The 13,809-nt window shown below is 32.9% G+C and overlaps 1 protein-coding gene across 1 annotated transcript; it reads left to right on the forward strand.

Moving 5' to 3' along the window:
* Positions 1 to 674: 674 nt before the first annotated feature.
* On the forward strand, positions 675 to 11,028 carry LOC140749787 (nose resistant to fluoxetine protein 6-like). The gene is made up of 13 exons (XM_073082951.1): positions 675 to 837; positions 1,002 to 1,305; positions 1,536 to 1,724; positions 2,293 to 2,372; positions 2,745 to 2,938; positions 3,220 to 3,334; positions 4,446 to 4,660; positions 5,463 to 5,653; positions 6,312 to 6,447; positions 6,867 to 7,053; positions 10,102 to 10,244; positions 10,450 to 10,555; positions 10,711 to 11,028. The coding sequence occupies exons 1-13, from the start codon at positions 684 to 686 to the stop codon at positions 10,917 to 10,919; spliced, it is 2,223 nt and encodes a 740-aa protein (XP_072939052.1). The 5' UTR covers positions 675 to 683; the 3' UTR covers positions 10,920 to 11,028.
* The last annotated feature ends 2,781 nt before the right edge of the window (positions 11,029 to 13,809 follow it).

Here is a 13,809-nt window from a genome sequence, read left to right on the forward strand (position 1 = left end):
ATGCTGGTAGATGTTATGACGTAGGCATCCGCTAAGAAAGGATTTTGATCAATTCTACCCCCAAGAGGATAAAATTGGGGATGAAAATATTACTTCGTAACGCGAGCGAAGCCGCGGGCATAAGCTCGTTGTATATATTATTTATCACTTCTTATTGTAGTACTCATCTTTCTTCTGTTTACAATTTGTTACAATACTATTCTTATATTGTATACATAATGTCTTAAAATAAAAAAAATATAATAGTACAGTTAATAGATGTGTTAAATTGTACTAAATTGTGTTCTATGCAACAAAAGATTGAGAAACATGCAGTTTAGTAGCTACTGTCGCCTATTTTAATCTATAAAAAAATCCGAATAGGATAGTTCTATTTGGGTTGTGTTGATTTACATTGCTATAAAATACAGAGTAGCTGTATTGATATTTTATCATAGGTGAGATAAATGTATGAGTCCTATCAACATGTTTATTATAATTAACTAAATGACCAATCTAATATCAGTAATATTAATCATGGGAAACGGTGACAAAATACCGATTAGATAAAGTGTTTAAGAAATCAAAGCACCACTTTTTTAGGTGACGTTCATGCGAGGAGGATTTATTGCCGATAAATATAAAATTAAAAAGTCAAAATGATTAAAAAAGTGTTTCTTGGTGTTACTATTATTAATTATTTAATGATCATTAATGTAAATGCTCTTATGAATTTGGATATTGATTCGGATAGATTTCCATTCGACAGGCAATTGTATGAAGATGTGCTAGATCCAGATTTGTGTCGGCAGCAACTGAGTTATTTGGCGGCGAACGATACGACTTTGTTAGCCAGATGTAAGATATATTTTGGAATAATAATTACCTGCTTATTAAATTCTTTTGTAAAAGCTCCTACGTAAAAATGTATTTCCTACAAACGATTAAAAATATTAGAAACATCTGGCAAAATGTAAAGTTGTGGTCAATTAAAAATCTTAAACTATATAATTTATTCACAGTCCTAGATGCTGGAATAAGGGTCCCGAGAAGTATACTGATGGGGAACGTCATAGACTTGGGGAACTTTCACCAATGTTTGGCTATCAACGAAAAAGTAGAAGATATGGCAATAAGTGGCAAATATTGTCGAATACGGGTACCAGTGAATCAAGAGTTGAGATTACCTGACTTTTTAGAAAGAAAATCTTGGAAATTCGATCCAAATGAATTATATGTAGACGAGAAAACATTAAAACTCCTTGAAAAAAGTAATGTCCAGAAAATGGCTTTAACATCTGAACTTCCTGGGGTTGATATTGAAAGGTATTTTTATATTTACTTTTGTACTATTTTATGGTGGTAAGTGACGATTACAATATAATATAGTATAGCACGAAATGTGGGGTAAAAGTTATTTTACTTATGAATGGAATGAACTTTACTTCTTTCTATTTTCTTTCAAATGTTTGTTAATTCCCAGAGATAATTATTACGTTTTAAGTAACACCAATTATTTACTGCAGTCCTATTTTATAACTTTTTTATATTTCCAGGCTTGGACCTGACAGTCCTTTATCAAATGTGCAGTTCAGCCTAGCAGTGTGTATACCTAGACCATGTACCACGGAGCAGGCAATCAATGGCTTACTATTTAATTTTACCAAGATCGGATTCAACTACACTGATATTTCATGCCGTCTTCCTGATGACCGGCCTTGGGTTGCCGCAGATTATGTCGCTATGTAAGATTTTTATTAGATTCGGTTTCCGTTGTTCTAACATCATAATCATTACTATCATCAGCATTACAATTGTTTTTATTAACTATTGTCGTCATAGTTTTAATTTAGAATTGTCTGTTTAAGATTATTTTAATTAGGCAATAGTATTCCGAATAATCAGCTGTCCAACGTATCATAGGTTCATTATTATGCTTCGTTTTATATTAAAATCACCATCATCATACTTTCTATATATACAAAATGTTTATTACCTACTGTTTTAAATAAATTAAGAATTATTTTCTTCTTCATGGCCAATAAATATTTTCCAAATAATTTATTAGGTAATGTACTTATATTCAATATTTGAATTTGAAGAGAGATTATCCACCACTTGAGATTTTTTTTAAGTTAATAAAAATCTTCAATATACGTGAATTTGTATACCTATTGATAATTATGGGTTTTATTAAGTAACTTAGCTTACCAAAAAAGAATTTGTACCATAGACTACTACTATATTCTGTTACTTACTATTATATTTCGCTAATTTCTGTCTTTGCAATAAATTAATAACAATTGTTTTCAGCGTTGTTTTCTCTCTTCTTGGCGTTATTACACTAATCAGCAGCTGTTATGACATTTATCAGTCTATATACCTCAAAAAAGGTAAAAAAATCCGTATTTTCTGCCCCATAAACTATGCTCACGTAGAACTTTTAATTTGGTAATATTTCGACCCATTTTTATTCGACTGCGGAGTATAAAGTTTATCTAACGTACGTATGTAACATGTATTTATATATATCTGTCTCATTTCTTGGCACCCCCAAACAGCTTGACTAATCTTAACATACGATATTTTTTATTATAATTGCTAGTTTTAAGATGTAATATGGTATATAACTTTGTTATATTATCATGGCATTTATTTCTCTTTCTCTAATCTTTTTATTTTGTTTTCTTTCTTTTCATTTCTTTTTATCATTGTTTTTCATTTAATTGTTTTATCATGTTCTTGTTTATTTCATTGAATTTCAGCCTCAAAAGAAATCAGCTCATTATATACTTCCTTCTCTGTATACACCAATACACGTCGTCTCCTGACCTTCAACTCCAGTCCAGGGTCTTTAGAATGCTTGGATGGTATCAGAGCACTTGCAATGATCTGGGTCATACTTGGACACAGTTTCTTTACCCTATCTGAAACTCTCAATCCTATAGAAGGTTTTGAGGTATGTACCTAATGTGTCACTTCCTGTTTACAATTAGTGAATAAGTAAATATTGATTAAGAAAGAAATATTTTTTACGTTTACATGTCATATTTTAAGGCCATATTGCTTATTTGGGCAGAGTTTAACACCAAAATATACTTTTAAATTTTTAATAGTTTCTTTATTTGTTTCACCTTAAATTAGAAATAATTGAACTGATTTCTTGTACATTTTATAAATTTAAATAATGTTCGATATTATTCCGTAAGTTTCATTACATTACACTTATTATTATTTCAGTGGTCAATCTCGTTAGGTGCAGCATGGATCACGGTGGCGCCACTAACTGTAGATACCTTCTTCTTTCTAAGTGGCTTACTCCTCGTGTATACAACGGTGGGCAAGATGAATCGAAGTAAGTTTTTAAATTTCTTTTTACTGCATTTCTCAACGTTCTTGGGTATCTTTATGTGTGTTTATAATATTGAAGATGTTTTTATGTTTTCTTATTTTTATTTCCTTGTCTTTGGATTGAATAACTCTCCTCGCGAAGATGAACCCCTCAAAAACGTTTTAATTTATTTCTTCATATTTTATATATTTTATAAAATGTTTTAACGAGGACACCGACAAAGCTGTAAATATCAGTCACTAGCGCATTCATGAAAAAACAATGACATACCATATTATATTATCATCGAATATAATAATATGGAATATATTTGACTGTGATTACCTTATTAATCTCTTGATAATATCTGAAATTTATTATCTAATAACGATAATACTATAATACTAAGGCGATAGAGTTACGAATGGAAACATTAATCCCTTATCAAAACCCTAAGCTTCTTTAAGCCAAAAAATGTACTGTTCAGGAATGTTAACCGGATATTACCTGCCAGTACCGCTTATAAAGCAAGGTTTTAAATAAAACCAAACCAAACCACATCATTGACAATCAACTAATGAAACCACACAATCATACAGTCCACCGATGGAAAGCCAATCACAGATGTGTTGCAACTCCTAAGCACTAAGATGTCTTCTATGTATGCCAGCCGACATCAACACTTTTTCACTGCGACACATCAATTCTTCACGCCAGAAATTGGTCCGGTCGAACCATACTGGTTCTACTTCCAAAGATTGAGTAATTACTCAATCTTAATTGTATTTGCTAATGTTGCCTAATTTCGCTGTATCTGCCGTTTCACATCTGACACTTCCAAATCCTAATACAGGATTCAATAAGCCTAATCATGCTTTTAAACCAGAGCACAGCAGCACAAATATTGCTATTTATAGCGGCACCACTATAGCGTCATTACAATCATTTAATTACGATATTTACCCACGTACATATAAATATAACTATGTTTTTATTGTGATGGTTTAAAATTCAAATGCAGGTATAAATCATTGGCAATTTAGTAAATTACAGCCTGCAATGCTTGGAGCTTCAGTCGTTGTGAAATATTATCACATTTGATAGAGTGATTAAAAAGTAATAACTTTTATTCCAGTGCAACTTATAAAGAACGTACACGTGTTCTACCTATTTCGTTTGCTTCGGATGTTCCCAATCTTGGCGGCGGTGATTCTGTTCGAGTCGTCACTGTACATGAGGGTATCGGATGGTCCGTTATGGAACAGAGTGGCCATGCAATCGTTTAGATGTAGGGAGTTCTGGTGGTCCACGCTGCTCCATTTGCAGAATATCGTGAATCCTCGGAATGCTGTAAGTGTACTTGTAATCTTATATATAAAAAAAATCACGTGTCACAATGTTAGTTACCGTACTCCTCCGAAACGGCTTTACCGATTTTCACCAAATTTTATATGCATATTCAGTAGGTCTGAGAATCGGCTGCTATCTATTTTTCATACCCCTAAATGTTGTTCACCCTTAACATTTTTTTTAAATTTTTGAACATTTTTTTTGTTTTTGTTTTTTTATAATGTGGCATTAAAAATACATACAACCCTAAATTTTTACCCTTTATTTACCTATATTTTAATAGCCATTTCGGTTATTTCATAATTTTTCATATCGCTCGATGTTAGATTTTTAATTTTTTTTATATGGCAACACAACGTTTGCCGGATCAGCTAGTTTTTTTAATAATAATGTTATCCAGAATGGTGGCTTGGTCAGCGTTGTTTGTAGTTTCTCTCGCTAACACATTATAAGGAACAAGCGAGAAGTAGATATGCTATCATTTTTATTACATTACATTGGTTATAGCAAGTTAATATTTAAATATGATCTTTATATAACTTTATCTAGAGGAACGAAAAAATGTAATGTTATAGAATTATTTCTTACAGTGTTTTCGGAAGATCAATAGATGTTGAGTTGAACGTTCAGGGTAATTAAAATAAAACTGTTGCTTAATACAAAACTATCCAAATTACGTCAAAAATAAGAGCATTGACTGATATTAAATCGATGTAGACAAAAGATAAAAAGGTAATCATAATAGATTTTACTATTTGTTTAAGTAAATAGCTTTATTTTCTATTTGTTTTTAATTTTCTAGTGCATTGGAGTAACATGGTACCTCGCAATAGACATTCAACTTCATATCCTATCCCCAATAATTCTATTTTGGGTGCTCAGTAGCAAGCGAGCCGCTTGGACAGCGCTGAACACCAGCTTAGTAGCCACTCTCACAGCGGCTACTGTGTACTGTTTCGTCAGGAACTTTCCATCGGGGATCATATCGCCTAAGTAAGTATTAGTTAGCTAAAGTATATTAGCAGACAAAAATTTGGCGTACTCCTATAGTTTCTGTATTTTTTGGTTGATTTTACTTACTTGTTAACAAAATAATGTTGCATTACTTAAATATAAATGTTTAAAGTTATTTAATTTAACAATTATTGTTGTTGTTGAACAAGTAATTAGCATAGTATAGTCCGCGCCAAACTGCTAGTCCGTTCTGAAGTTGCTGCGAGGAGGTGTAGTCATACAATTTGCTATGACGACGCGATTCATTTCTATATTCAAAGCGGACTAGCAGTTTTACGCGGGCTATAACTTAAAAAATATTATTCTCCAACAGTTCTGCAGTCGATTTTGTCAATTGTTTTTTGACAATATTACTTGTATTGATCAATAAAATATTTTATGTACAGCCAGCTCCAACAGTAGATAAACAGATTAAGGTTTCATAAATACCTATACACCCAAGCGTTCATAAGAAACTATACACAAAAAGCACCATAATTAAAAGTAAAGTAAAATTTCTAGGCGATGCTAGGCGTGTTTGGCTACTTATGAACATTTGAGTGTATTGAGTGTATAGGTATTTTTGGAATTTTGATCTGTTTGATGTGTTGTGAATGTTGTTAATTTATATTATACGCTAGTCTTAATTTCGTTTCAGTCGACGCAATGACCCAGTAGACTTCTACACATATTACTATGTGAATATACTGACCAGAGCATCGCCTTTCCTCGTCGGCATGGTGTATGGGTACCTGCTTCATCTATGGCGGAAGAAGGAGGCAGATATACCAAAGGTTATTTGATGTAATTGGACTTCCTTAACTTTTTAAATATTTACAATAATATTTTTTTAATATAGCTATCTCGCAATCTTGTTGATTATAATGAATGTTGAAATTATGTTTTGTAAATATTTCAAAGAAAGGTTACATTAAATACAGTTATATTTATTTTTAAAATCGGGTATTAAAACTTAGGTGGTTAGTATAAGAATACGTTTGTAAGAATTTTAAAAAGAATAATATAATTATTTAAACATTTGGAATATTAATCGTTTAACACACCAATTGAGAAACGGCAGATCCGTCACTTTTAAACCTTCGAACTTTATCATTTTAAACAGACTGCAATTGGTAAAGTTCATGACTTTATAATAATAATAATAATCATATTCCATTTTTTATCAATATTATTAACTAATTTTTATTTTCAGTTTCTAACCAGAATAATTCTGCTATGTTCACTAGCCATGCTATTAGTGGCAATGTACTGCGCTCAAATAGCAATGAGACTGGATTGGGACAACCAACTGGCGGACAATTTCTTCAACTCCTTCTTAAGACCCATGTGGGCTCTGGCTTTGGGCTGGGTTATCTTCGCCTGTATGCAAGGGAGTGCTGGTAAGATAATATATAAAGTCATACTAGTTCAGTCATTGATCTATAACCTGAAGATACGCCACAAGCGGGCAAAACTTGAAACATACAAAATACGTCAAGTGGTGTAAAACGAGTTGAAACGACTCCAGTCGCTCTCGCGCGGCGTAGTAATACACACGAATGTCACTGAACACGTTAAACGTCATTATTTTGAATTTTAAGCCTCAAAATGCCTTCTTGTGCAATGCGTAAATGCAAAAATTATGCTCGAAAGAGAAACAAACTTCATGGAATCACCTATCACACGTAAATGAAGAGAAATTATTAAATTTTGTTTATTTTTCGTGTTCGATCCGCCATGATTACGTGAGTAACCAGAAAGAGACAAAGTATGTTTTTGTGAATGAAAGTGATAAAGACGCAAAATGCATGGTCATAGATCAACAGAACAGAAGTGACATTTTATTGAATCTGACGATGTTCATATGTCGTATGTTATAGTTTAAAATCCCACTGCTTAGTTTTTATATTAGTGTGTTTTTAGTCAAAATATAACTTTTTATAGTTTATTTTAATAAAATAAAATCGATATATGGGAAATTCTGTATCCTAATCTCTAAATTTCCTTCGATACCTGTGGTAAATAATAAAAAAATATTACCATAAAATTTATTTAGGATAGTATACGGTATTTTAAAATTTCTTTAATTGAATAAATATTTCAATCATTAAGGTCGTATTTCTTCCTTAACCTAAACATAATTTAATAAACAATCTTTGTATAGCCAGAAATTAATCCTCAAAAAGACCACGGTAAAATTAGAATCTTATATATAAAATTCTCATGTCACAATGTTAGTTACTGTACCTACTCCTGCGAAACGGCTTTACTGATTTTCACCAAAATTTATATGCATATTCAGTAAGTCTGAGAATTGGCTACTTTTAACTATCTATTTTTCATATCTCTTAAGTGATAAGGGTTGTTCACCCTTAACATTTTTTTTATTTATATGGCAACACAATGTTTGCTGGGACAGCTAGTACATTTATAAAATTTACACAACTTTGCACTTAATGGTCGTGTGTAAAATAAAACTGATAATAATAAACATAGATTAGTAAAGATACTTCGCCGCCTTGAAATTGAAATAAGCCACAAACGGCTTATTAGTAAGTTCTTTTTTTGAATTCTTGACAAATAAAAACATTTTTAGAGAAAATTTACGAATAAATAACTAATACTGCGTAATTTACATAATAAATAAATAATTATTTCAAATATTTCAAACTGTACTATAACATTTCTACGTAAACGACATACTAAAACTATTATCGACAGTTTTGGACATTTTTTACCTTCTGTTCCATTATTTCTTTGTCTTTGACAAGCATGCGGATCAATGGGAAAGCCACCATACGTCCCGTTTTTAACGGGACAGTCCCTTTTTTCGATGCTGCGTGCCGTTGTCTCCGAAATGAACCGTTACCATTGTCAATTAAGTAACAGTAAATAGTATAATTGTGAAAAAAAACATGGGGTGCTCCATTTATCAGTTTTCATAAAGCGCCCCACATTTTTTGCACAATTATACTATTTACTGTTCCTTAAATGATACCTATATTGAAAATTATTTTCTACTTTTTAGTTAATTTTATCATAAAAGCGTGTTTTTTATTATTTTTAACTATATTTTTTCAAGTAAAAAGTATTTGACATAAAAAAAATCGATGTCCCGTTTTGACTGAAGTAATCATTGGTCACTATATTCCATGGTCAATATTTACGTTTGCGTACACTTGAAACGCAAGGTCAAACACTAGTTGTCTTTTTTTATCACATTGTTCTAATAGCTCTGTCTCTTATAGAACATTTGTCTATGTAGTTAAAGGTAAGTAAAATAAAAAACGTGCATGTGTGCTATCAAAGCAGTTTCGCTCAAGTTTTCTCTTAAGTTAGTGGGCGTATAACATGTCTAGTATAAAATGTCATTGAGTTCAGTGATATTATATGCTTTAGGTTTCTAATAGTTGTGGAGAGAGACATCTAATCAGCCATGGGATAAAAAAAAATTTAGGCTGCCTGCCTACCTATACAAAAAGACGGATTTACTCAGGATGATATCAGAGTTGCTGTACTATTTTTTTAAACGTTAATAATAATCTACCACAACTTTGCCACCTGTTTCTGAAAGAAACTCCATAATTAGTTTTTTATTTCCTTATAACATTAAAATGAGTTGTGGTGTAGCTCAGCAAAAATCGAATTAGCAGCTAACATTCTTACAATTCGATCAATCAAAGTGACCCTATCTTACGGAAATCAATATACAAATGCGATCGAGTGACGTTTTTGATAAATGTGAGCGTCAGCGTTGTACATTCTTAAAACGCACCTTTTATTTGAAAGTACTAGAAAGTAATTATCATTTTAACGGTGAAGGAAAATATCCAGAGGAGACCTGCGCGCTTAAGGTCGTTTGTCCACCGCACTGTCACCGAGCCGATACCGAGAACGAAATGATTTCGGGCCGATTTTAATATGTCGCGACGGCGATAGTTTGTCCAACGCGACCGATATCGGCGGTTTATTTTGTTCCAGTTGTCATGCGTGTGACGCCAGTGTATGGACAGGTTCCACCACGTGTTTTATATTGCCGGCACATCGGCCCGTCAAAAACTCTATGCCGATCTAGCGTTCACGCCGATCTACTCGAAGTATCGGCGGCCGGAATGACGGTGCTCGGATGACGGACGTGCGGTGGACAAGCTGTTATAGTAAAAGTATGTAGGCTACTTCGGCGCCGTCATTAATTATCGGTATCGGCGGGGTGACGGTGCGGTGGACAAACGACCTAAGAGTTTTTTTAAAATAGTTTTGAAAGATGTGTTAAGTCGACCAATTCGTACTTGACCAACTTGGTGGACTATGTCCTAAAATCCTCTCAGACTACCCTTTGAGAGAAGACCCGTACCCAGACGGTAGGACAGTAATAGCTCGACGAAGAAGAACAGTGATTGTTTCAAAATTAAAATTATTTGAAATTTCTTCAAACTATTGTATTTCAGAGCCAATCAACTGGTTCCTGTCTCTTCGCATGTGGAAGCTGCCAGCCCGCATCTCCTACGCCATGTATCTTGTCCACTATTCAATTATGGTGGTATTCTATGCCACTATCGTCGCACCGATACATTTTTCAGTACCCGCTATTGTAAGTCACCATTTCTGTTACCTGATTATTAGAATTTTAATTGTCGTGGAATCCAACAGTTGTTGTCGTTGTTGTTGTTATTTAGTCCTCGGTAAAGTTGTTGAATTGAATTACTTTCACATATTTTCAGTGGCTTTCTTCCTTTTAGCATGCATACTATCTTTTAATGTTGTACCAATTAATGACTAATTATATTTCTTTGCAGTTATTTAACTTCATGAGTTTCTTGCTAACAACAATGGTATTGTCGTTCTTCGTAACAATATTGATAGATTCACCGTTTTCAACCATCTTCAAACTATTATTAGGAAGTAAGTAAAATGTTATCATAATTACTACAATGTAAAATAAGTAAATTCATAACTTCTGTTTATTTAAGAATCTAAAAATTGCGATCAAGTTATTTAGTATTCGTTCACTTCCAAACGTACTTCTTCTTCAATTATATTTATTATTATTTTTACAGATTTCAAGAAAACGAAAACACCCAAAATTGTAGTTGAAGATGATAAAAATCCCAACATGAGTATCAAAGGCATAACTAACAATGGTTTTACTGAAGACGAAACCAAAAAGTTGCAGTACAATCTAAAACCAGAAACCGGTGACATGAAACTGAACATCAATGCATCAGATAACACATTTTTAATTGAACAGGAATCAAAGAAGAAATAAATTTTAAGAATTGAATTGTTAATTGTAAATAATCTAGATATAAATTGTAGAACTATCCTGATGGATTCGCTAAATGCATATGGATTGTAATAGTTTTAATTTAAACAAAATAATTACTATGAAAAACATGACGTGTGCAATTTAAAAGTATTATCATTCAAATATGTATTACTAGTTGACCCGGCGAACTTTGTACCGCCTCAAAATCTATTTATCAAATATATTTCATATAAAATATGGCATATGTTAGTCGTAGATAAAGTAGCTTTCAAATGGTGAAAGAATTATTAAAATCGGTCCAGTAGTTTTTGAGCCTATTCATTACAACCAAATAAACAAAGTTTTCCTCTTTATAATATTAGTGTAGAAAATAAGCCTTTAATGTTAACATTTCGCTCCGATAAGAATAAATCATGATTTATAATCTTGAATTGATTGATTTATTGCAAGCAATGCAGGTGTACGGCCACTGCCGAATGTAGCAATTTTATCTAAATCCTGCTATATAATACGCATTGCCTACCCCTGAGGACTGAGTAAGAATGCTTGTATGTCTTAAAACAGCCTTCTAACAAAAAGAAACATAATATTGTTACGTAATTATAGTCGTCACAATGTAATAGGCCCATTTTGACACATGCCATAGCTACGGCACTAAGCATGTGCCATACAAATCGATACCCAGAGAAACCGATTTTGCGATAAATCGATTACAACTCCATAACATATTGTATAGATTGCTTAATATTTTGTAAACAGAATATTTGTTTAGTATTTTTCTAAATCATATTAAGATTTAATAAAAAGAGAAAAGAAAATAAATTACTTCGTAATTTAAAAACTTAATCTTTTTCAGAAGATTAAATAAAGCATACTTGTGCTATCGTAACCTTTATTTTTTTTTCATTTTAACATTCACTGAGGAACTTGATTATTTTATTGTTATTATGATGAAAAGGGATAAATAATTAATTATTGGTAATTATATGTTTCGATTATTTGTATGTTAATCGATTATGGTTTTTTCCGAATGGTTTGAAGTTGCAAACTGTAGCCGTAAATTGTCGTAAACTGCTAAATTACCTGACTGATATAAGATTGCAACGACGCCCTACGATACTTATTGACGTATGATAAATTGGTTTCTGGACACATTTTAACTGAAATAAAATGTGTAATACAGTTTATAAATTTTAATAATTATTCTTGTTAATAAATTATTTCGTTTTTGTACGTTTAGAAGTATTTGACTTTCCAGTTACGTGTTATACGTTCATACAAAGTTAGTTCAAAATTTATATGACGTTAGGTTGGCATGTGTCAAAATGGGCCTATTAAATTGTGACGACTATAGTTAGGGAGTTTAATCTAATGACAAAACGCTTGGAAGCGTCGAACGATCACATCTATCAAAATTTTCGGATTTGTATGACGGATTTCATATAAATATAATCTTTTCAGAAGTCACAACAAGAACATTGACTAAAGTCGGGCAATTACTAACGTGCGAAGTGAGTCGTAAATCATTTTTATCAGATCACTCGCACTTCTAGTGTTGTGCGTAACAACAAATGTATTTGTCGATAGTCAATATCAGGTAATCAAGGAAAGGTTAAGGAAATAATGCAAAATATTTTTAGGATGTATTTTGAAAGGTCCTTTAATAACATCCATATTTATATTTTTGCATAATTAGATTAGTCATCAAAGAAAGCGCTTTAATTATAGCTACCTGCGTCTGAGCGGCAACTCTTTATCGATATCGAGTTGTGCGGCATTGTTACATTACTTTGACGTCATCTTTTATGACTCGGCTCGCACGTTCGTAATGGCCCGACTATAGTAACTATTATTTTCACACACCTCAAATACTCATTTCCAATATATTCGTATGTAATTGCTCTATTTTAAGATGGAATATCAAACCAAATTATGACCACACACATTTACTTTGGAAATTTTGTCCTACGTCTTGACCACCGGAAGGTGAGTTGCTTGTTTGCTATAAAATATATATAAGAGGTTGCTATGTATTCCTGGCCCAATCTTTGTCTATCTAACTTAAACTAAGACTGCCTTCTAGCAAGTAATTAGAAGCCGTTACAGGGACTTAGCGAATTTGTTACAATTGTACTGTCTAATGTCAGCTGAATTCGAGAACTGTAATTGGAAACTAAGTTGGTTCGAGATAAAGGAAATCCCTCGGGTCACCCATTGCAGTGGTATACATGTGGCCGGTTTGTTAAAACACTTTTATAGTAAGTTACATTTACTTTTAACCTTAATTATACACAATGGTTCTAACGCGCTAACAGGGGAACCTCGGTTCGATCTCCGGTTGGTTAGTTATCCAAATGTTGATCTTAGATTATATGTATATGAAGGTTCTACCACAATGAAGGGTTCTACCACCATGAAGGTGGTAGAACCCTTTGTGGTTCGACGCCGGCGGCACCACCGCCACACCTATTTCTAGTGTATGGGTATCTTGAAGGGTATGGTAAGGGAGACATACTTTTCCGAGGCGTTCAAGCTTAGTCCTCAGGGGTAGCGGCGCACCTATGCCCGACCTCAGGTAAGAATATCTAACCCTATATGGGGTTGATTATAGATGTCCATGGGCGGCAGTAGCCACTTACCATCCTGTGCCCCGCGGTATTATGTTTAACGCGGGTGAAACCGCGGGGCACAGCTAGTAAAAAATAAAATCCCAATTTTTTTATCACTCAGCAATATAGGTATTCATGGATATATTCAATATAGTCACACAATAAACTTAACAAGACACGGATGCGAGCTGATACTCAAAAAACGCATTACGGGGAGTAAACCGGAACTCTTGGAGGTCTTGTTTGCATATTTGAACGACCAACAGATTTACGAAGGGTCG

This window comes from Epargyreus clarus, unplaced genomic scaffold (assembly GCF_041222505.1).
Source record: "Epargyreus clarus isolate Ecla_fem2 unplaced genomic scaffold, WU_Ecla_fem_2.2 ptg000018l, whole genome shotgun sequence".
Taxonomy (NCBI): Eukaryota; Metazoa; Arthropoda; class Insecta; order Lepidoptera; family Hesperiidae; genus Epargyreus; species Epargyreus clarus.